Source organism: Megachile rotundata, chromosome 3, assembly GCF_050947335.1.
Source record: "Megachile rotundata isolate GNS110a chromosome 3, iyMegRotu1, whole genome shotgun sequence".
Lineage (NCBI taxonomy): Eukaryota > Metazoa > Arthropoda > Insecta > Hymenoptera > Megachilidae > Megachile > Megachile rotundata.
The window spans coordinates 19130198-19153123 of NC_134985.1; the positions used below are offsets into that span (position 1 = coordinate 19130198).

Sequence of the window (22926 nt, forward strand, 5' to 3'; positions counted from 1 at the left end):
ATCTTAAAAAGCATCAAAAGCTATTCGCGAACTTTGTATTACTTCATCGTTATCTAACGAGGCTCTTACACGAGGCGATTACGAGGGCAGATTTCTCGGAGGAGGAAAACCTTCGACTCTAGGGAACCGAACAATTCGGTCTTCGAATTCGAACGATCTCTGGTCAACGACACAATGTCGAAGTGAAAGTGCAACGTGTATCGAGAAACAAGGACGAACCTACGCTCTTCGCCAGCGATGGGCAAGCGAGGGCGCGATGCACTCAGTATTTTAATATTTCTATATTCATAAATTTCAAAATCTACAAATTGCAAGATTCATTTCCTGCAACTTTTGAGTATTCCAATAAATTCGAGTTTGCAAGAAATTCGCCACGTTAGCACTTTCGATGGTGAGACGATTACGAACCCTTGCAAGAAAGTTGCACTTGTCGAACAGCTAAGCATCCTCTCAGAATACCAGCTAAGCATCTTCGATCCAGAGGAATATCAGCGTCGACGAACAAGGTCTCTCGAACCGCGGAACGGGACTGTGATGTTACACGTACGGAGAAGAGTGGTGCTCGTGTAGTCACGCAACGCAAAGTTTGTGAATGAGCAGCGAGCGAGTGGGCAGCACGAGCTTTTCTGGGGCTGTGCCTTTCATTGAAATCTAATTGGAATTCAAGTCCCAAGGCGAGAAGGATGGCTCGACTGACTCCCACCGTCTTCACGGCAAGATCCTTTTCGAGCTGCCAAGCCGTGCATTTTTACACGCGCGACGCTTAGTCGCGGCGGGTTCCAAGGAAGAAGGGACTTCGTCTGTCTTTGGGACGGCAGGAAGAGATTCGACTGATCGCGACGGAAACACCGTGTACGCTTGTTCACACCGTAAACCGTTGGAAAATCAAGATTCAATGAAGAGACAACTTGTTGCCTGATCATAATTAATTAGCGTAAAGAGAAACGTATTCAGCAGAAAACGCTGTTGAATATAGAATTGTCGAAAAGCTATACTATTTAAGAAAATTGTATCTAGGTTAATGAGCTAACAGTTTAGAGTCGAAGGTTCGTGCGTCGCTGAACTGGACAGGTTTTTGGTATCTGTAGACATGCCAGAAGTAGTCGAGACAGGAAGGTTTCAGAAAAAGTATGCGAAGAACGATCGGTGTTTCTATGTCCTAAGTCAGAGAAACAAGAGTAACTAAAAGAGTCTAAGATGAAAAAAGTTACTGACAACTAGATAAAGTAAAAATTAATAGTTCGAGTGACGAAGACAAAAGTTTCTAAATTCTAATTTCGGTTCGTAGAGTATAGTTAGATCCCATCTCTAATCGAAGTCGCCTTTGAAACAGATTACTGTTATGCGAGCTTGGAATACCCGAAGAGATCAATAGCTTGGCATTGCTTGGGGCAGTGAATGCGAAGAACCTACGTCAAGGTGAAACTAATTAGCTGATGATCGTGAAACGTTTAAAAAAGTCTCCTTACGGAATCCAGATAACCCCATTTTTTCCGGCTAAACATTGAGGATGGTACGAAAAAAACGAATGTCTTAGACCGTCGGTAATACATTAGAATCAATCAGCGTGACAGTAACTCATGGAAGCTATTTATATTTCGTAATTAACGTAAAGCTCAAGAAAGCGTAATTCAATGGTTAGAAGCGTTAACGAACGTCGGTGTTGAAACGCTCGCGGAACATACCGAAGCAAACAAGTGTAATTAATTAGGAATAATCGCGTTTCCTTCGCTCGTTTCGCGCCAACCAACTTTCTTCTACGGATCCAGACGGATCGTTCTGAAATCGGCACGTGGCGCAACGGCCACGTGTTATTAGCCGGACGAAAAATGTTAGTTTCGACAAACTTTCTTCGCTCGAGTCGCATGCATTATATCGAGCGGACGAAACGTGCCTCGATCCACAAAATACTTCATCTAGATCTGTCGTGATCCACATACGTAACGATCCGATGGCGGGTCGTTCAATTAGTACATTCGCGGACTGGAATGTCTACTCGCAATTATATAATGCGAGATGTATCTACTACTGTATTTCAAACCATTTTTTAGCCAATTTATTCGTATCAATGCTTCACGATCGGTTTATTAGGTTGTTGCGTATCAAATGTCGCATTTCGAAACGTGAAAAGTCTCATTGATTTCGTAACTGAACGGTATCGTAAAATGACACCCTGGTGTAGCAGTTTAATGTTTAGTCTGACTAAGTTACTTTATGATTATTACAATAATCGTTATTAAATTATATCTGAATCTCCTTCTGAATCTGAGCAACTTTTAAAAATAGAAAAAAATTATACTTAAAGAAGTACTTCCATCCAAGAATTTCAGTTACATTATACATTAATAAATAACGCATCTGTATGTTACATCGTTATTAGACTAAACAATTCCTCCCGTCGATCATTATATGAATGACTTGTCACATGAAATGAATTAACGTCGAGCGCGTTGACGATTAATCGATTACTACGTGGAAAAAGAATGGCGCATCTGCGAAAACTCGCGACAATGTACTCTCGATCCAAGAATCGAAATGATTTCCGAGCAAATTGACATTCTGTCATGCCTCGCACGATCGTTCACCGTGTCCATCGTTGATTACAAAACGCTCGCACGGTTACAAAATGCACGCATCGTTAGCCAGAAACGAAAGGAAAAATAGCCGGCAGGCGCCACCGTGGTTTTTCTACGATTAATATTGAAATCGGCTCGAAACTGGCGACGATTCGCGATCACGGGCCAACAGAACCAAGGGAAAGTGTGTAGAAGCCACGGGAAACGTGTTCGGCATTCGTGCGGCATTCGATACGAATTTTCAAGCAAACGCCTCTCCATTGATATCGACTCGTTTCACTTTTCAATGAAATTGCTTGCGTTTAATATTGCTTACGACATAGACCTTATCGCGTTGATAAAAGCTTATATTATTTTTGGCCCACGTGTTTAAACCGTGGTTTAATCACTTAGATCAAATGTTGCTTCTTACTTTCCATATTTAATGAGCCTTTGTTGAATCTTGTAATTAAATATACGTTGTTGATCAACGCAGGAAATTTTGATGGAAAACAAAAGAGTCCTTGGTCGGTTCTCGCGAAGCGTTCGCGAGGCGTATCGAAGCGATTTTGACTTTCAGCGAGGAAACATTACGATGATTTATGGAATCGCTCTTTAAATTATTGTTGTATGTTCATTAGTCGAGAAATTATCGTCGGGCCGCGTTATTTTGTCTGCGAGTGTCGACTGGCCGAAGCAAGTGTTCGATGGTAATAATTTTGAAATGTTTTCACATTTGCAGGATGAGAGAGGCAGACTAATGAGGAGAAATATCGTGAGGTACGCGGTGCTCGCGTACGTCATCACGTTGCAGAGGATTTCATTGCGCGTGAAGAGACGATTTCCGACGCTTCAGCACATCGTAGACGTTGGTCAGTGAGTTACATTTATTTTTCCCGTCCGATTTACTTTCTTGTTCGGCTAAATGCTGTTTCGTGACACTCTCGTTTGCCGTTCCGTTGTTCGAGCTATTTACGGAACCGAATCGTGGATTGCGGACGTGTTAAACGTTACGAGAAACTATATAACTGTTTTTTCTTCTCTTTTCGTACTTCGTCTACCTTGTCGAAAATAATTCTAACACCCGTTACCTTATTTTTAATCGAGCCACGTTACGCAATCTCGTAATTGGTAAAAGCTAAATTCTCGGTCTAGTTTTTATGTACGATTAAAATTTTTTGTACGCTCATATTTGTACGGTCAGCTGTTCTGAAAATTTGATCAAACCTTTAAAATTACTATTCCACGAGAGAAATCAGTCGACTATGAAAGTCCTCGAACATCCGTGACTTGAAATTTTATTTTAATCATTGACAGTTTATTACACTTTCGTATTTCTGTCATTACGCGTAACAAGTTGCTCACCGAAGATTAATGGATAAAAACTTGAAAATCGTAATTTGGAAGAGAACGTAAGGCTCGATTTGTTTGATGTGCTTCCTTATCGATTATTGTTGCCTCAAGGACGCGTTGTCAATTAACACGGTAGTTACTGCACGATTAACCTCCTCTTACGGTAACGAAGGACGATTTAGCGACCCAGAGGTGAGTAAATTCCTTCCAAAACGAGACACGTGCGAAGATTTTTGGCATTCACCGTGGAATTACAATTAGTCCTTAATAAGTAATTCGTATGAATGTATTGTGTGGTAAATAGCTGGGGTTTATTCGTCGAAACCGTTATTTAATCGAAATTGAACTGTGCGTCATACGCAGCCTTGAAACGTTTCGTGAAGATTTGTAATACGCTTCTGATACAAACATTATTTATACATCTGGCTTTAAAACGTTTGTATCGTTCATTAATGGCGTCATAGAGGACTTTGGTGTATCGCTTTTACGCAGAGGTAAAAACATTTCGAAACTCTGACGCGTCGCAATTAAAGATTGATTTACATATCGCGCCGATTTTCACCAGCTTTTGTAGAGTTTCTTTGCAAAGTTGCTCGTGTCCATCGCACAAGTGGAACAGAAAGTTCAATCACACTACGAACACTTCTCGCACACCGAAGCAACCATTTGCACATTTGCTACATTGTCACGATTTCTGTCATTCACTGTCCGAGCTTAGATGTGGTATGAAAGATAAAAGGGAGAATGATATTCTTCATGCCGAACCAACCGTCGGAGCTATGTACTTGCAACTAAATGAGACATTTATGCTCCGGGCGACTACGCGTGTCAAAATGGACACCTGTTCGCGCCTCGAAGAAAATCTTACGTCTTAATATCGGATACGTCTCGATATCAATTTCATGTACAATACATTCGTATCAAATAACAAGACACGACTTCTATCAATTTGCTCTTTTATTTGCATCTCAATTCTTGCTAATTTTACAGATAAAATATAAAACACAAATAACATTCTTCAAAGGATATTCACGTTAAACAATGAAGTCACAGATACGTCTTCGTGCAAAGACCGTGAGAAAATGCGGGAAACAATTGCTCGCGGTATTCCGTTTATTCGAACAAATGATCAGACAAACAGACCATCTTCAGACTCTTTTCTAATTCTAATTAGGAATCTAAAAAGTTCGAGACGATTTACCCTAGGTCGTAACGACGTACAGGATCGTTCTTACGGTACTCGGCGAGTAAAAAGAGACCGTTTCTCGGGATGCAAAAGAAAACGTACGAATCTCGATGGTTTTTGTCAAATCGACAGCGACGAGGATGCGCTAGATGTCGACTAGAAATAGCACGAATTTTTCATGCCGCGCCGGTTCCGCGAATCTTCCATGAACATGAGCGTTCCATCAGCTCCCCAGCGGCCGAGGAAATAAGTGACGAGAGCGACGGCAAGAAACGATCCTTCCGTGGAATTATCTCCACGAACACGTTACCATCACGCACAAGAATCGCGAAAGAAAGATGGTCGTTGGCAACGGTGAAAGAGAAGCCAACGAAGACGATCCAAATCCGTTCTACGACGACTCTGGAAACTATCCTGTCTCGCCGCGACAAAACCGTGAATCTCTGCGTGAGATCTCCATCAATAATTCATGCAACAGGAATGCGACGCGAGAAAAAAGCGAGGAACAGCATTTGAAACGGCGAAGGAAGTCGCCTTGGATGCTTGACATCGAACGCGTCGGTCGCTAACACCCGGTCATAATTACGCTTTTGCCGTTACCTCTTTTCGATTGATTGTACCGATATTTACGATCGCGTTCAACGAAACACGGGACATAATCTCGAGGAAGCTGGAGGACAGACGGTCCAAGGAGCAACGCTAACTCGTTCGTTTATTGTTCTTTTAATAAAATGGTAATGTCTCGGTGACGTGGAGGAACGCGTGTCGCTCTTTTTTGTGAAACTACTCAGACAAATAACGTGTTTTGACAAAGTTTCTATTCGAGCAGATTGAACGTCGGCCCGAGAATACGAATACAAGAATTTGATAAGATCTGTCTGAACTTGAAAACATTACCGAGATTCTATATATAACACTTTCTCGCCGAAATGTTCTGAATCTAAGTCAACTCGTTTTCAACGATCAGATAGGAGCTAACGACGGAATTGTGTGGAGAGTAAATTTGAGAACGTTGAAATCGCAAACGATTCTATTTACGGGTCGCATCGCGACGTAACCGTTATGGTCGTTGACTTTCGCGAGACCTTGCGAAACACGCGGATGCAAATCGTCGCTGGTGCGAAACCTTGTGTTGACTAGTTGAAAAATCCGTTCAAAGAATCGCCGATACTTGTTAGCGGCCTCGTAGGTCGCCGAAACGCGTAACGTGTTAATCATTCGATAACGGAGGTAGTCGTTCTCTCGATTTTAATTTTAGAACGTTACGTTGCTCGACGAAAGCATACGCAGGTAAACAGGCGAACGAAGTAGGGGTAGAAAATGACTGAACAGCGAATATCGTTGGCGAGCTTTCTCAAGAGGCGACAGGTACGGGAGAGATTTCCGAGGTAATTAGAAACAGCGAAGTGTACCAATTTCGCGAGGATCGCGGGCTGGAAATTACGCGGAGGAAAGAATCTCGAGAGCTGGGTCGCCGTGGCAGCGTAAATCGAACGCCTCGACTCCAGCCGCCAGGCAATTTTCACGTGCGTCCGGCGTCCGGGTAATTTTCAAGAAGCGAGCCAACACCGCTTAGAAACGCGGAGCGCCGGCGCCGGCGCCAGTTCCTCATCCTTTTCCTTTTCCTTCTTGGCGAGTTGCTCGTTTTGCTCGTTGTACTCGCTGGCCGGACCAGCGCCATGTAGTTTACCATCTATTCCCGGCCGATGCGAGTCGACGTTACAACAGGCTTCTTCTGACTGGCTCGCTAGCCTTGCTCGTCGCTTTTTCTTTCCTCCACGAGCCGATCTCTTTCTTTCTCTTTTCTTCCTGCTCGCATATAGAAATAACCCACGGTAATTACGTAGCATCGACGGTGCACCGATACTGTGTCATTTGATAAGATAATCACGGGCTCCGATATCCTCGGCCAGTCTCGTTTGTCTCGACTCTGTTTCGTCCAGGCGCCGATTTCATCAAACGTCACGACCTGTCGTCGTTACCATTGATTTTCACCGTTACATCGTCTCTTCCAACCTTCTCGAACGTTCCCCGACTTATCGTCCGCACGTTATTAGCTGCAGACGTTGGCTAGCTAAGTATACTCTATCGCGTTGTTTCTACCACTTAACGACCTTGCCTTTCCCATGATCGTCGTGTAACTCGCGATAATTAAGCGATACGTTCCATCTGGCTCGTTTCGTCGAAAACGAGCAGATTAAGGTTTCAAGAGCAAGCGATCCCGCACAGATCTATCTACGGCCAGTGCCACTGGACCAAATAACATTTCCGAGACTTTCACGGCTACGGTTATTATAACGCTTACCCTCGTATTCACGGATTGAGAATTTCAAGTACAAGAACGTGTTTCTAACGTTTCATCGGCATTGCGAGTAAATTCATTACGGGTATCAGGCCATACCGAAACTGGTATGGATCGATTAATCGAGCAATTCGAGAAACGAGCGGAAGCTGATACAGATTGGATCGAGATAAATTGCATTTTATCCGTGATCCGCTGCGCACAGCCTTATCTCGGATATTCTTAACGAAAATATAGCAGAGATACAGATATCTTGGTCCATCTCGAATCCGTTCGCGATACAAAGTACGAGCAGCAACCTTCGGAATCCGCTACCAACCCGCTTTCCTGGCGCCACCGGTTCTCTATGACTGTTGTCCGGTCACGCTTTGAAACGCGTGTTCACGCTCCTCGGGGGGAAGTTGAAGACTTTGACGAATTTGGTACGTGGTTGAAATACCGTTGCGGCGTTGTTTTATTTGCAATTCCTGCGACCGTACCGGTTGCTGTCAGGTTATAGAACACGAATGTGGACGACGTTAAATATAGCCAGACATAATGGGAGCTATAATCTATCTCTGGCTACAGGTAGTAATTGGCTAGACTAGCGGGTATCAGACTCGCGATAGATGCTGCGTCGTCTCGCGAGAGCGGTGGAGCGAGCCATCATCATCATTATCCTGAAGATCGTCGTCGTCGTCGCCGTCATTGTCGTCCTGATCGGCCACGACGGTCAGAGCAAGAAATTCGAAAACCCGTTTCCTCTTCTTCCACTTCTTCCTCGCGCTGTCTCCGCGTACACGGTCGTCCTGGTCATCCATCGTCTCCCGGTCGACCGTAATACGTCGCACGCGCTGCCTATATTTAGCACGAAATTATTGTTCCTACCAAAGTCCCACCGCCATTATGTCGAGCGATCGACGAGCAAGAAAATAATTATGCTCGAGCGGATTACGATCGGATTTGAGAGGTGACGACGCGCGTGGAAAATCGACGAGCACAATACCGCGAAACCGAGGCTGCCGCTGGGAACGGAAGTTGAATTACAAGGCGGTAACACGCAAATTCAACTCTGATCGGGCACACGATCAGGCTCGCTAAAAATTCTTCTCCGAAACGAGAAAACGAGTCGGTACAACATCGCGAAGCGATCCTGGCTAAAATTAACGAACACCCTAGCCCGCTGTTCCCTTGACCTTTGCAGCGAACACTGTACACTTGATCTTTCGAAACGCTGGAAAACGCGTACGTTTCAAGGTTTGCTCGAGGTCGGCCTCGAGGTAGGTTAGATCCTTTGTGCAGATGAACGCAGGGAAAAGTGAAAAAATAAAAGGAAAAATACTGATACGAAAATCCAAAGTCCTCTTTCGAATATTGTAATCTTGAGATCACGGGTCGTAAACGTTATCGATTAACACGTTGATGACGAATAACGCAGACCTTTTACATCTGTGTAAATCAATCGTATTTTTTTATTCGTTCATTATTCCTCTTTTATTATTGCGCGAAATATCGCGTGCGTCAGAGTTTCTGGATGGAGCTCGTCTTTCGTGTTCGAACGATTGGAAGTAATGTATTTTAAGTGCTGCGAGCTGCAATTCCTGCCTCGTTTTCAAGTACAATATTTTAAGCGTATAAGTCATCGATTGGAATACAGATATTTCTAAAAGTTTTCAGATATTTCGTTGCACGAAACCCTTACGTTGAACGTTAATTGACAGGCAGATTGATACTGATGACACATATTTTTTTATAGTAAGAAACAAGGTGAAAATAGCACTTAGACAATTTAAGAAGGCCTCGATGATATATATTAAACAGTTTCCATCGGAAATTCGAAAGTGGCGATACCTTGAGCCTAGTAAAATTAATTGGACGTCTAAAGGCACTTACGGTAAGCGCTCACAGGCGCCACTAGTAATGAAAGGGTTAAAAGCAACGCGTTCTTCGAGGAATCTCACGGAGAGAGAGCAGAATAAGATGTGCAAGAACGAACCGCGAGTGCTGGAAGCAATCTAAAAATCGATCTTCATAGAACACGCAGCTTCTGGAAAAACGCGATCATTTATCTAAACAGAGAGTCAGATTAAGATCTTCAGAGATGTGGGACACTCAAAGATTGTTGTCTTTCCGTATGTTCCCGAATCATTTTGGACTTCGTAATTTTGTAGCTTTCTTAGCCTTTTTCTGTAGCCCACAATAAATCTAGCGAAGAAAAATTATCGCAGCATTCCTTTCCCTTAATGACTCGATTAATAACCGCTTATTTTTCTCGACAGTTAATTAGTCTGCCTAAATCGATGCTCGCATATTCCCATTATCGGAGCGTGAAAGGTTCCAACGAATTTCTCCATGCCGGACCTTCCTTCGTCGATCGCATTGATAGTGAAATCGTTAATGACGCGTCTTCGTGTCGTGACTATCGTCGATACACGTGCGGGAATAGTCGAGCGTACACGCCTTCGCGGTCGGGCGTGGACGAAGTTCGATTTTCTCTTTGGCAGCTGGTCTATTTGACACCCAGTGCGCATTCATGGTCGCGTGTGCCTGCAATCATTTAAACTTGCCCGCTTTTAATTACGCGTCAATATTTCCTAATCAGTCCAGTTTCACCCGGCGCCAAGTTCGATCGATTGATCGACGTGCTTGGCTAAGTGTCCGATCGTGAACCTTCGGAAAACTCGCGAGGTTCACCGTCCGATCGTGACATTGCTTTGTTTCATTTTACAACCTTGATTGCACCCGCTTGTAACCGAAAGTGGACTATCAGTTAAATACTGTCAGGCGACTTTTTCAAGTCGGACCTGTTTTACTATTTTCACGAAATTCCAACTTTCTAACCATCCATCTAACTGAGGCCTAACTCGGACACCGTTGTCGCGATCATCCATCTAACCCAGACCTAACGCAGACAGTGTCGTTTAAAACGCGTCTGCGTTGTGGAACACGCTTAAAGACACACACACGAAGTGGACAGGGGACTGGTTTTCTGCGAAGGATGCTTTTCAGCGTCGGTCCGGCTCGCTTCATCGACCAGGCAAGGATGAGAGGGAAGGAGGGAACACGGTTGATTTTTTACCTTCGTCGCGACCTTGCCAGCCGAGCAAGGATCCTCGCGTTTATTGACCCCGACAAGCATTCTCCTCTTTAAGCCCAACTTGCGCACCCAAGTGCTCCGTGCCTTGCTTCCTCTCGCGCTTATCTGCGCCTTCAGCTGATGCTCTTTCGAGAGGTAAACATGCACGAGTACCTCTTAGATCATAGACAAGTATCGACTCTGTTCATTACACTTCTATTCACTCGGTTCCATCATTTTATATATAATTTATAAGCAAGAATTGCTAAGTATAGTTATTGGATCAACGACCACATTTATCTTGTGACTCCGCGCTAGAATATTTGAAAAATCGAACAGCTTTTGTTTTCATCGTGCACGAGACTGTTATCCATCACACGTGCATTCGCTGGCCGATTAAAATGATAATGATGCGTCGTGTTTGCCGTCATTGTAGGATTTTACCGTCTTTGTTACCGTTCGACCGTGCCATTAATAACGATTAGCGTACTGCGTGATCCGCTGTGCATTCAACTCGGAATAACGATTCATGTTGCCGACTTACATACGTTAGGTGCAAATGACTCGCGTCAAGGATCTCGTACACGCGAATGCTTTCATAATTAACGCTGATTCCGTTTCGTTAGCGACTGTTTGCCGTCGTAAAATAACTGACGACTCTTTTGAAATCGATCTTGAGAATCAGTTGATTCTAACATATTGCGAACGAAACGATATTTCGTCTGTGTCATCGACTGGAATGTGAATTAATTTAGGACAACCGTACTCACTGTCGAGCAATATTTACTCGAAAGTTTCCTGGGAAAACCTGACCGCTCGTTAATTATAAATTCTTGGTACACATACTTCCTTTCACGGAAGATATTTTTAACCTCTGATGCGGACCACTGCCCACGCGACAAAGGGAAATAAACATCTTTTACAACGAAGAAAAAATTTGCATTAGATACTGGTTCGATAGGGTTGCGTGCTCGATCGCTCGTTCCGGCGGAACATCGAACGTAACGTCGACTTGCCATACTTTCGGTACGTTAGCATGTTGCATTCGCGACTTTGACGTGAGTCATGCGATGAGTTATCGCTCACAATTCTCCGTTGCAAATTCTCGAACTCATTGTATAAAAACCATGTGACCATGCGATTGCATCAAGGCCGCACACACCGATTAAAGAACCGATTGCATATCGATTCAGTCGATAGCGTAGCGATTCGATCGGTATAAAATGTTCGCATGGCGACCACCGTACACCTCCGTCATTTCTCCTGGTAACTCGTAAAGAAATAATAGTTCGCAGTAAAGGAACAGTAGATATAAAAATTGCGACGTATACGTCGAACGTGGTATCGGGTACTAGAAGTTTGAGATTAATCACGATTTTAATAGCATTAAGCATGACGTAACCTGATGCGATATACTGAGTAGGAACGTTATGGAAATATGGTAGCAACGTAACGCTACATAGAACAGTAACGTTCATTGAAACTCAAAGGAGATATAAATGGAGACATAACCGAAATCTAGCGTACATTAAGCTAAGGGCTCGATTAAAGGGAATAGTGAGTCTAACGAGAAGAAATGAAGAATGGGTGACCGAAACGATCAATAATCCTAAGAAACGGTTTGTGCAGGCCACAATGGGAACACGTACCGCGAACCATATTGGTTTCAACGGCAGTTTACGCGCATTGGTTTTTGCTATTAAGGTCATTACCTGAACCTGCTCCAGCGTTACACCGGATAACATGTGTGCCACCATTAATAACTGGACGTCGTCACTTGCGTTTCTTTGATCGCACAGACGGTTTCTTCGTGGCCGCTACTTGTCGGAACGACGCCACGAGTTATTTCGATATCCGTTCCGAGGTAGGCGTCGCGTTTTTTTCGGACGTCGCCGTGTTCTAGCTTCGTTACGGATACGCGGCTGTTTCTGCTCTAACAATAAAAAGATTCCCCCTCTGGAGAGAAATTACCGAGTTCCCGTTACTCGATCGGATACCGATCGACCGTGGATCGTCGCGATCCATGGCCGCCGTGACTTTTAACGTCGTTTTTGCCACGACGAGCATCGTTAAACTGTCCCTATCCGATAGAACGTACCTGTTGCATCCATAAAACACGAAACGTCGCGTAACGCTTCGATCTCGTATCGCGAGACAAGCAAGAAGGTGTTTCAGATACGATAGGATACGGACTCGAGATAGATAACAAAGTTAATTGGCTGACGGAGTTCGTGAGAAGGGACAAAAACGGATGCCGATAAGGATACGAAAATTGAGCACAGAGGTTTTCTACATTCGCAGATGTACCATAAGTTTCCTCACCTATGAATACAACATAACTTCACATTTTTAAATTTCGTCCTCGCGAAAAAACTTGATTAATGTATTGAAAAATTGATAGGTATTAACCTTTTAGATATAACAAGAAAGTAAGATCGGTTCTCGTTTTCTCCCATTGTTCGTTCCACACTCCTATGCGCATAATTCCAAGTTGAAACAATAAATATTGATTTAGAAACCGTCCATACGTTGTAGACTTTGTTTCACAATGTTTGCAAAAGTGCTGCTAAAATTTCTCGAACAAAATTATTCCCAGAGTTTCACCGAAGCTCGCTGCACTTTCAGTGATATAGTTAATTGTACGTGCAACGCTAGCCTACTGTTGGAAGTATCGGTTAAAATGTTATATAATAGACACGTAACGAGAATTCTGAGCGGAAACCGACAACTTAGCATTCGTTCCGCGAGCATTCGATTTTATTTCGAAAAAATGTTCTGCCCATATTTATGCGGTTATGGTTTAAAAACGATTCCGAACGATGATTAAAAAGAGGACGATCGTCGACTGACTAATAGCGTATTCTCGATTGTGTTCGCTACGTGGCGATGTGCATCGTCCACGTGTTTCGTGTTTATGAGTCTCACATGAGTGGCCCAAGCAATTGCATAATCATCGCATCATCGATAAATCTTCCTTTCTTCCTATCTACCAACAAATTCTATTTAATTTTTTATTTAGAATATAGTCGAAGTTTCGTCGAGCATATGTGACATGAAAGACATCGTGTGATTAAATAGCGAGGAAAGTTTCGAGGTGCATTTGCATAAAATTAGTCAAAATAGAAAGTCTCCAGAAAATCTTGAAATTTAGGTGGGATTCTAAAGACTTGCTTATTATAGCAAAATAAGTGGATAACGATAGGTAAACATCTCACAGATATAAATGCGAAATACGTATTGGAGTGGAAGTTATTAGGCCAGTAATCCGGTAGATTATCTATGTCGATAACAATTCGTTAATTGTTCGTGCGGTGAAAGTCGATATCGTTCCGTCTTCTCGATCGAAAGTTGCAATCGAGCGAAAATAACGAGTGATCCGTATCGTTGCTTCCAGGTCTAATGATGGAGTCGGAGAAGAAAATCTTTGAGATGATGAACAAGAAAGCGGCCATGTCCAAGTACTGGATGCCGCTGGTTTGGGCGACGAACATCATCAACAGAGCCAGGAGGGAGGCTTTGATCACCAGCGACCAAGTAGTGCAAACCCTCCTTGTCGAGCTGAGCGACATCCGGAAGAGGCTTGGCGCACTCATTGGTTACGACACCGTTTGTGTCCCGCTCGTTTACACGCAGGCAAGTAACCATAATATCGCGTTAATCATGCAAGCTAATAAGTGGAAAGCTCGAGTCTTCTGGTAACACAACGCGCGATAATGTTACGCGTTTAAATTGGCGAGATCGTATGAACCAGTTACAAAGCAACTCGTTCGGATAATCGCAGAAACGTATTAATTTTCTTTACGTTAATTACGTGGCCAGGATTATGGCAAAGTTAAATGGTCTAAGCTAATTCGCTCTGAAGTAAAAAGCAAGTATAGAGGAAAATTACTGGTTGTTGTTCGCGAAATGGCGAGTAATTCAGCGTTGAAAAGTCGTTGAAATAGATGGTCTAAAGATAGCATCGGGGCGTTCGATTTCTTTATTCCGACAATCGTCTCGAACGGTTAAGAGATTCAGTGAGGAAATAACGGTACGCATCGTTCTCTTTTCAATCTCATTCAGAAATCAGTGACAAGTCGGATAATTGCGAGGACGGTCATTGAGAAATACCGAGTGCTTTGAACATCTTCATCCTGCGCTGATTCTCATCGTTGCTACCTTTTATTATCGTTGACAAGCGTGTACCACTCTGGTGTATAATTCGTAATTCTCCTCGGTGTTTGCTCGCACATATTCTCGAAAAAAAGCAAAGACCTTCGCTTTCCAGCCGTGTTTCACGCTGAAACTTTGCGAAACTTTTAACGATCGGAAGGACGCGTCAGAAGAACAAATGTTCTTTTAAGCGATTCGCTTCTATTAGCTCGGCTAAACGGTTTGCACGGATTCGACGTAATTAAGAATCGTTAGAAAGTACGTCATCCAGTTGCAACATAATATCGTGGATAGAAGACTCGATGAGCAACCGTGGAGGTCGTTCTTCGCCTACAAATCATTCGTTTAATCCCATAGAAGCTGTAGTCGACGTCCATAATATTCACGATCCAGCTGCTTTATCTCGTTCGAAGGACTCGATTCGTTGCACCGACCCCTTCTCGGAAAGACGTTTCGCACTCGCAATTAACTGGCACGTATGCATTGTGCAACGTTAATTGCTCATCAACCAACCTTCCTAATTGCTGCTCGTAGACACCGTCATTTTCGCGAGATTAACACGTCGGCGGTTCTCTTGCTCCTTCATTTCGCTTCGTCGATCTGTCGAAATACTGCGACGAGTACTGTCGACTCGCTAGTCGTCACCGATAGACAAGTGTTTGCAAGTCATTAGAAAGTAAATTTCCCAATCTAAAAACTGGGAAATCCAAAATTTCTAAATGACTAAATTCTCAGAGATTAAAATCTCCATAAACCTCCATAGACCACAGTCGATCTGCCTATCACCGATCTAAACTGACATGTTTTCCCGCCTTTCGAATTTGCTCTATTTCCAAGCGAAGAATTCCAAGCATTTTCACGTCGATTGATAAGCAACGTGAAACGTGATTCTAGTACCCGCTTAATTTATGTGCACAGCACGAGCATCGCGAATGAAAATCAGCCTCGTTTTATACGCTGACTAACAGCGCGGTTTGCCCCATCGTTCATGATCGATCTAAACATAATTGATAATGAGTCGATAGATGTATTGCTTGCAGGAAAAAGTCGATCGATACTTCTCTTCCAGCCGTTCAATGTCTTTCGATATCCCCGACTGGTAATTATTAACTGGTAATCGATGACGTAACTTTGTTCGATGAATGAGTTGTTCGTCGTAAACTCGGTGATTCCGTTACTAGTCAATTTTCAGACAGCGTCCTTAAAGGTCATCGATATCGTAAAATACTCTCCAAGAGCCATCTCGGAAAGAAAGAATTGTTGAAATCGAAAATGTATTTAAATAATTCTTTGTGACATCCTTTGTTCGAGATCGTTCTCAGAAGCAATATTTTTCGCCTAGTAACACGTTGTCGATAGTGCACAAGTCACGAACATGATGCAAACTGCATGGTCAAGGACGGCGAACGAGCATGGCTGCAATCTCGCGTCGCGCGAATTGCAGCGGAAATAATTTCGCAGCCAGTTTGTCGCGAGAATTTCTCAAATATCCACGGAGGCGACGATCAAAGTCGAAAGGCAAAGCATCGATGACTCGATGCATTATTCTTGGCAATCTTTTGCATAAAATATCGTTTCCTGATGGCCTTCGACGAGAAAGGCGCTGCTCTCGATAACCTTGATATTATTTCATTCAAACCTGTTCACTCGCTCGCGTAAGCCGTGACGAAAGGGTGAAACTGGTAGAAAAACCTTCCTCCGACTCAGCGATCCCATTTCAAACTGCACCCTCTTGGAACAAGGAACTTTTTACACGAGTGTACAGTTTCATCGTGTCCTCAATGTTTTCCTGAACATTACGCTGTTGTGCGAACACTGGCTATCGTATTCTTTTCTCAGAACCTGCCATCTTGTTAACCGTGGTCTCTTATGGTCTCAGAAGTGCTTTTAAATTTTGAATATTCCACTTATTTATTTCAAGAAAAGATTATACATTGTATTGTCACTCGTTCTATCCTCCTGCATTCATAAAGAGTCATAATTTCATAGGGTAGCGAGAGAAAAATTTGAATTGGGAATGAAGTAATCTGAATTTTAAAATATTTCCGAGAAGATCTGCAACAATGACAAAAGGGATATTCATAGCGATGCTACCTGCTGCTTATCGTCGATCGCTTTTGCTCGTTCTGTACCTTCGTACGCAGAAAGTGTTCGGAGCGATCGTTCCGAGAATCCAGTAAAACGACGCGATCGACGTGTATCTGCGAATTTCTGTCGTTTAATTTATCCGCCCGCTCCCCACCGACCATTAACAACAGGTCTTTGATTAACAGTCGCGTAATCGCGACGTTTGTTTTGCGCTTTTTTATCGCGCTTCGCAAAATTAACGACACATGAGGAATAATATACATCGTCGCGCACACGCGTTTCACTGCCATAAAACTGTTCACGTTTTTCCTCGAGAATCTCTACATGGTTTGTTTATATTTTACAGGTTGTCACGCTATCTTTGTACGCGTACTTCTTCTCCGCTTTGCTCGGCAGACAGTTCATCGAGCGGACGGACGCCGGAGGCGGGAAATACGAGGAGCCAGACATGTATTTTCCATTTTTCACGGCATTGCAGGTGAGAAAAGCTACTTTGTAATACCGCTTGGGAATCGGTTCGCTGTTATCGATCAATTCGTCGCGTTCGTTTCAGTTCTGCTTTTACGTTGGCTGGCTGAAAGTTGCCGAAGTGTTGATTAATCCATTTGGCGAGGATGACGACGACATCGAGCTGAATTGGCTAATCGATCGACACATAAAGGTATGCAAATTTATTCTACGCATATTTCTGATAACGTCGGGTCTTTATAGAGTTAGCTTCTTGCACACTTGTCTGTTAATAACTCATACGCACATTTTACTGAACATAGTGATTTTATAATATTACAGCAGAGACAAAACTACAGCGATTACAGCTTTATGTTGTGTGTTTGAAATATGTTGCAAATAAGATAAACTTATTTTAGCTGGCAAAGGAATCGACACGTACTATGTATTTAAAAAGATCCTTCACGAATGATAAAAAATATTGGATTGCAAACATATAATTACTACAAAATTATAGGCCTGTGGCTGTATAATAAACGGTGTTTATCAAGCTAATTTTTATCGATGTACCTAACAGGCAGGCTACATGATCGTCGACGAAATGCACGAGGAGCATCCAGAATTGTTGAAGGATCAGTACTGGGACGAGGTAGTGCCGAAAGACTTACCGTACACGGTAGCCAGTGAGCAGTATCGACGCGAGGAACCAAAGGGATCGGCCGAGCATTATAAGGTCAAAGAGAGCGATGCTCTTTATGCGAACGTTATGCTCGGTACGCAGATTCACAATCACGTTCAGCATCGCAAGACTCACCAGGATGACATGTACGCCGATTACGTAAGTACACCGTCACGAGATGAACTTGAATCCTTCGATATTCAAATGACCATATAGATTTCGCATCTCTGTTGCATGCAGCCACCGAGGATGGTTGATTATATATTCCTGAACCCACGGTTAATTGTACATTCTGTGTAAACGGGGAAAACCGTGATGTTATTTTTATGATATTTTTTTGCAGGAAAGCGTGGATACTCCGTTAGTAGAACGAAGAAAAAATTGGCTGCAGCGTCAGATCACCAGAATGGGCTCTGTCCGCAGTTCATCGACCACCTACAGCAGCGGAGGTGGTTTTTTCTCGAGGAACCGTCACAACAGTGTCTATAGCAGCCCCGAGACCGGAGGTCTGCCACAAACGAACAACCCGAACCTTAAAATGTCGCTGTACGACAGATTAGTCGGACGGAAAAGCATTCGCAGTCAAAGAATGGGTAGACAAAGCAAGTATCTCGATACGAATAAGTACAGTGCATTCTTTCCGAGTCCTTTTAGAGTCGACCATCGTGTCGACTCGGTAGAGTGGAACCAAGTTGTGCACGTGGAACTGCGATATGAACGCGATAATGCGATTTCTGACCGCGCTGACAGATCGCTAGAGGTTTTCGAAACGCAACGAAATGACGTTAATTTCCGAGTATCGCGGACTATAATTATGTAATGTTATGCAATGCACCAATTAACCGTATTTCTTCGATGCATACATTTTCCGCGAAATCATTCCTAGCGAAAGAAATATGCTCCATTAATATCGCGGCAAGATAGGAGGAGAAAAACCGCGAGAAAAACACGCTATGTCGAGTATTCCTCGGCGCACATTTCTGAACGCGTCTCCGCGATCTTCTCTGTCACGCATTCCAATGCGACAGGAGAAGAACTTTCAATGAAAGTCTCGCGAACGTTCGAACGCTTTCCCCACCTTCGTTCGTGCACGCATCGGGATTACGCAACCTGTAACCTTGTGTAACCTGAACAATTTCCGCGATTGCGAATCGCGCTTCTCGATAAAAAATGGAAAAAACCTTTCCCAAAGACCTTGTGCTTCTTTCTCCACCCGTGCCTGTCACTGGCAGTCAATGAAAAAACGATCTAAGAAAATCGCCAAGCAATTTTACGATCGACTCGCGAGTTTCACTGCACGACCTGCCCTCTGCTCTTTAGTCGACGATAACCATCGTTCGTTTCCTCGTTCCACAGACGATAGTTCTTCCGACACTAAAGTGCTTAAGACCGCGTACAAATCACCGACGATCATCCTCAGCCTCGAAGCCGAAGCTATTTCACGAGGATAATCGTAATCCTCTTAACTAGCTAAGCTAATTCGTGTTCGTCAGCAGGTACCATGACGAAGCTGAACTCGGTGCCGGTATCCCTGAAGAACAGACCACGCATACCAACGCCGGATGTGACGAAGGAGGTGGTCGACCGTGAACAGAGACTGGCTCTGTCGGCGACCAACGCGGTCAACATCGGTGCGGGTGTCGTCGGAGTGATACCAGCTAACGGACACTATCAGACGGACCTACCTGTGGTACAGGTGATGTTGTCGACGATCCAGGAAGCCGAGGGTACTCCGGCGACAGGAAAATCGGGAGCAGCCGCGTTGGCGCAGGCTGTCCTGTCACCGACTCTGACGAGCGCTGGTTTGGTAGGTCCTGTCACTCTGACGCCTGTCACGATGAGCCAGTTAACGCAGCTGGGTCTGGTCACCACCACGTCCGCGTCGATGATCAAACCGAGCGATCAAACCAACAACGTCCAAGCCACTTTGACCGAGGTGAACAGCAGCGAAGAGGAGGGTTCCGGAAGTTCCAGTAGCAGGAGCGGCAGCATCACCGGCCAAGAGGAGCGATCCACGCCGCTGATAAATCAAGATAGGAGCACTCCATTGATCGGAGAGACGGCTAGCCATTTGGGCAGCAGCGGCAGCTCGCCTACCTTCGACAGCTACTCCGACCGTTCTCCGATCCTGATGAATCCCGAGAAGTTGGGCTACATGGTCACCACGGTGCCGATCGCGCAGGACGTCAAAACAGATCCACGAGGCAGACGATCGGCTTCGCTGCCGGGTCCACCGCTTCTGCCGTCCAGGGAGGACAGAAGCATGTCTCTGCCGCACTCTCCAGGCCTTCAGCCGAGAGAGAATCGCGCAGCTTCGGTATCGAATGGCCACGAACCTCCCAACATAGACAGACTATTGGTGCACGCGAACCAGGACATTCGACCAAGGACAAACAGCATCGGCCACGACCTCTGTAGACCCATTCACCGAATACAGGAAACCTCGAGGAAGATCAGCAGCGTGTCGTGCACCAACGCGACGTTATCGAGCGGACTGGGCACGACGCCCACCACGGCGACCACCGTGGTGCCGGCACCGGCACCTGTCGCCGGAAGCAAGCGAGGCGAGGTGTACGTTTGACCGGAGAAACTTTTTCGAAGGGAACGATGTCGTAAACTTGCTGTCGTGCGCACGACTCGATCGTCGCGCTCGCCTGAAATCCGACTCCGTCCATTGCTGTGATGACTCGGTGCGTTTCCGCGCACGGTGAGAGTAGGAAGTAATTTTCACGCGAAACCACGTGAAACGATAATGGGACTTTTTTATCGATCGGTTCCCGACTCGTCTCGACGCGTTCTCGCGCGGACCTTCGAACGACGCTTCGAACGATTGCGCTGTAAATACGCGAACCGCAACTTACGCGAACGAGAACCACGATCGGAAAGAGACGGTCGGCGGTAAATTTTGTCCGGTAGTCGCTCCATGACCTGGGTTAGAAACGTTCCTGGCGTAGATGCAGGGATAGAATTCGACGGAGACGCTCGTTTTCTCGTCGCGCAATAACGCGGTAGCGAGAGGATTCGGTAATCGACGTTACGAAATGCGTCGCGAAACGGTGATTACGTTTTTAGAGTAGAAATTGTACCGTTCAGGCGACGAGATCGACAGAGAAACAGGCGATGTCGCGAATACGTAGGCGAAGCCTGATCACGGATGATCCGATGGTTCAGAGCGCAACGAGAGCAATCTTTCGGAGACCACGTCGATCTCGTTGCGCGTGTTTCGCTTTCGTGTATCGTGTGATATTGTGATATTGAATTCGAAGGCGTTTCCGCGTCTTGTTTCTCCCCGAATGCATAGAACGTTTAGTACCAGGAGATAAAAGAGTCGAGCTGCGTTTGTAAATAATCTGATCCTCGCGAGACGCGACATGACTCGTCGTTTTCGCGCTTCTTGCGGTCCGGGTGGATTTTTCTCGCTTGCCAGCGTCAACCGTATATTTTATTGCACGCGACGCGAGCCAGTTCGCGGATCACGCGAAACGCGTCGCGTTAGCCTCGATCGCAACCGCTGGAATGCCGTATGCAACGTTTGCCATATTTGCCATACTCGAAGATACGCTTTGCGTCAAATTGCGGGCAACTGGAACTGCGAGTCCTCGTCAGAAAGCGAGCGAGGCGATGTGCAACGATCCGAAAGGCGACCTTTACCATGTTATTTCATAATCACTCGTAATTGTTAGATAGTTTTCTCTTTGTTTTTTTTTGTTATCGATACGAGAGGCGTTCACGAGTCCGTGAGCATGAAAAGCAAGTGCTGTTCGACGAACAAATTCGACTGAACGAGGAGGACTAATCATATCTCATTTTGTTTTGTTTCTTTTTCTATCGTGAAGTACACTCGAGTACTCGGACTGTGCAATTAGTTGAAACGCGCAGGAGCTCAAACCTTTTTTTATTAAATCGATCATTGTTATCCGACGCACGTGTACATAGTAGAGCAATTAAGTTAAGAGTACTTGGTGTATGAGATTATGGAATATGCTCAATGCCAATGGACGACGAGTAACGCGCGATACGCGTCCGAATTTGCCCGCGTCGCGGATGAGCAAGTTCGTCGTTGAATCGATGAATACTACCTTAAGGACTTTTCTTCTTTAGTCGTTAAGCATCGTAGTCTGAAGCGCGGAACGTGTAAATACGGACGTATTTTTCTAATCGATTTATTAACTCGCTCTTCTCGCGACGCTATTAGTTTAAGCGACGAGATCGGTTCCTGGCTCGATTCGTAGCAAGCCACCCACGAAAAAAATATATTAACTTAATAAGAAAAACGCGGCGAATTTCGTGAACGAGAGATAGTGCAATTTGTTCTTGTTAAAACTTCGACGTATACTACCTGTTTGAGATACGATTGCGCGACGTGTTCGCGGGCAATCGATGTTTATATTCGATTAAATATATTAACGTCGTTGACGCCGAGAAAAGTGTTTTCAAGAGTATTTATTGAAAATAAAAGATTCCGTCGAGCGATTCGCTGGAATCGAAATGCAATTTATGACGCTGTAAAAGGAATACTTTTGAGTTTTCTCCGTTTCGACGATCATTCGTTATCGCTCGAACGATACGTGTGTCCACGAATCTCGAATCGAAAGGACGTATCGAGTTTGTAGATACTTAACACACAGTATTTGTATATAAATTACATTCTCGCTGTTGTAACGGTGCGTCCGACCTGGAGCTTTTCTTTTCGCCGTACGAAAAGAATCGTTTCGGTGCTCGAATCGCGTCAGCGTGATATAAGAGATCCACATGTAAGAATAGTAATACATTATTCTTATTATCTATATTCTGCAATAAAAATAAACGTTCTGAAAGGTGTTAAATCGTCCTTACTTTTACAAATAACACGGGTGATCAGAATTTGCTATAATTTACCGAACCATAATTGTGCGAAATAATATATTGCAACAGGAAAAAGAACGAAAACATACCGAACGATTAATGTGTAATATATCTTGACTCCACACCGCAGTATATTTGTATCTTGACAATGCGTTATCGATTAAAAAGCCGATAACTTGGAAGAAGAAAAGCGTGTTCGTCATGAAATTTCCTCGAAGGGACACGATTCAGCCGAGCAAACTATGCCACCGGAATTATATTTGC

The 22926-nt window shown here is 44.3% G+C and overlaps 1 protein-coding gene across 2 annotated transcripts in view; it reads left to right on the top strand.

The window, feature by feature from the left end:
- Positions 1-22665, top strand: part of Best2 (bestrophin family protein) — a 41898-nt gene extending 19233 nt beyond the window's left edge. For both annotated transcript variants that reach the window (XM_012290805.2, XM_076530113.1), the window contains 7 exons: positions 3298-3427; positions 13846-14084; positions 17038-17169; positions 17245-17352; positions 17716-17976; positions 18161-18419; positions 19314-22665. In XM_012290805.2, coding sequence (XP_012146195.2) covers positions 3298-3427; positions 13846-14084; positions 17038-17169; positions 17245-17352; positions 17716-17976; positions 18161-18419; positions 19314-20398 — 2214 coding nt within the window. In that variant the 3' untranslated portion in view covers positions 20399-22665. The remainder of the gene's footprint in view (positions 1-3297; positions 3428-13845; positions 14085-17037; positions 17170-17244; positions 17353-17715; positions 17977-18160; positions 18420-19313) is intronic.
- Positions 22666-22926: the final 261 nt, after the last annotated feature.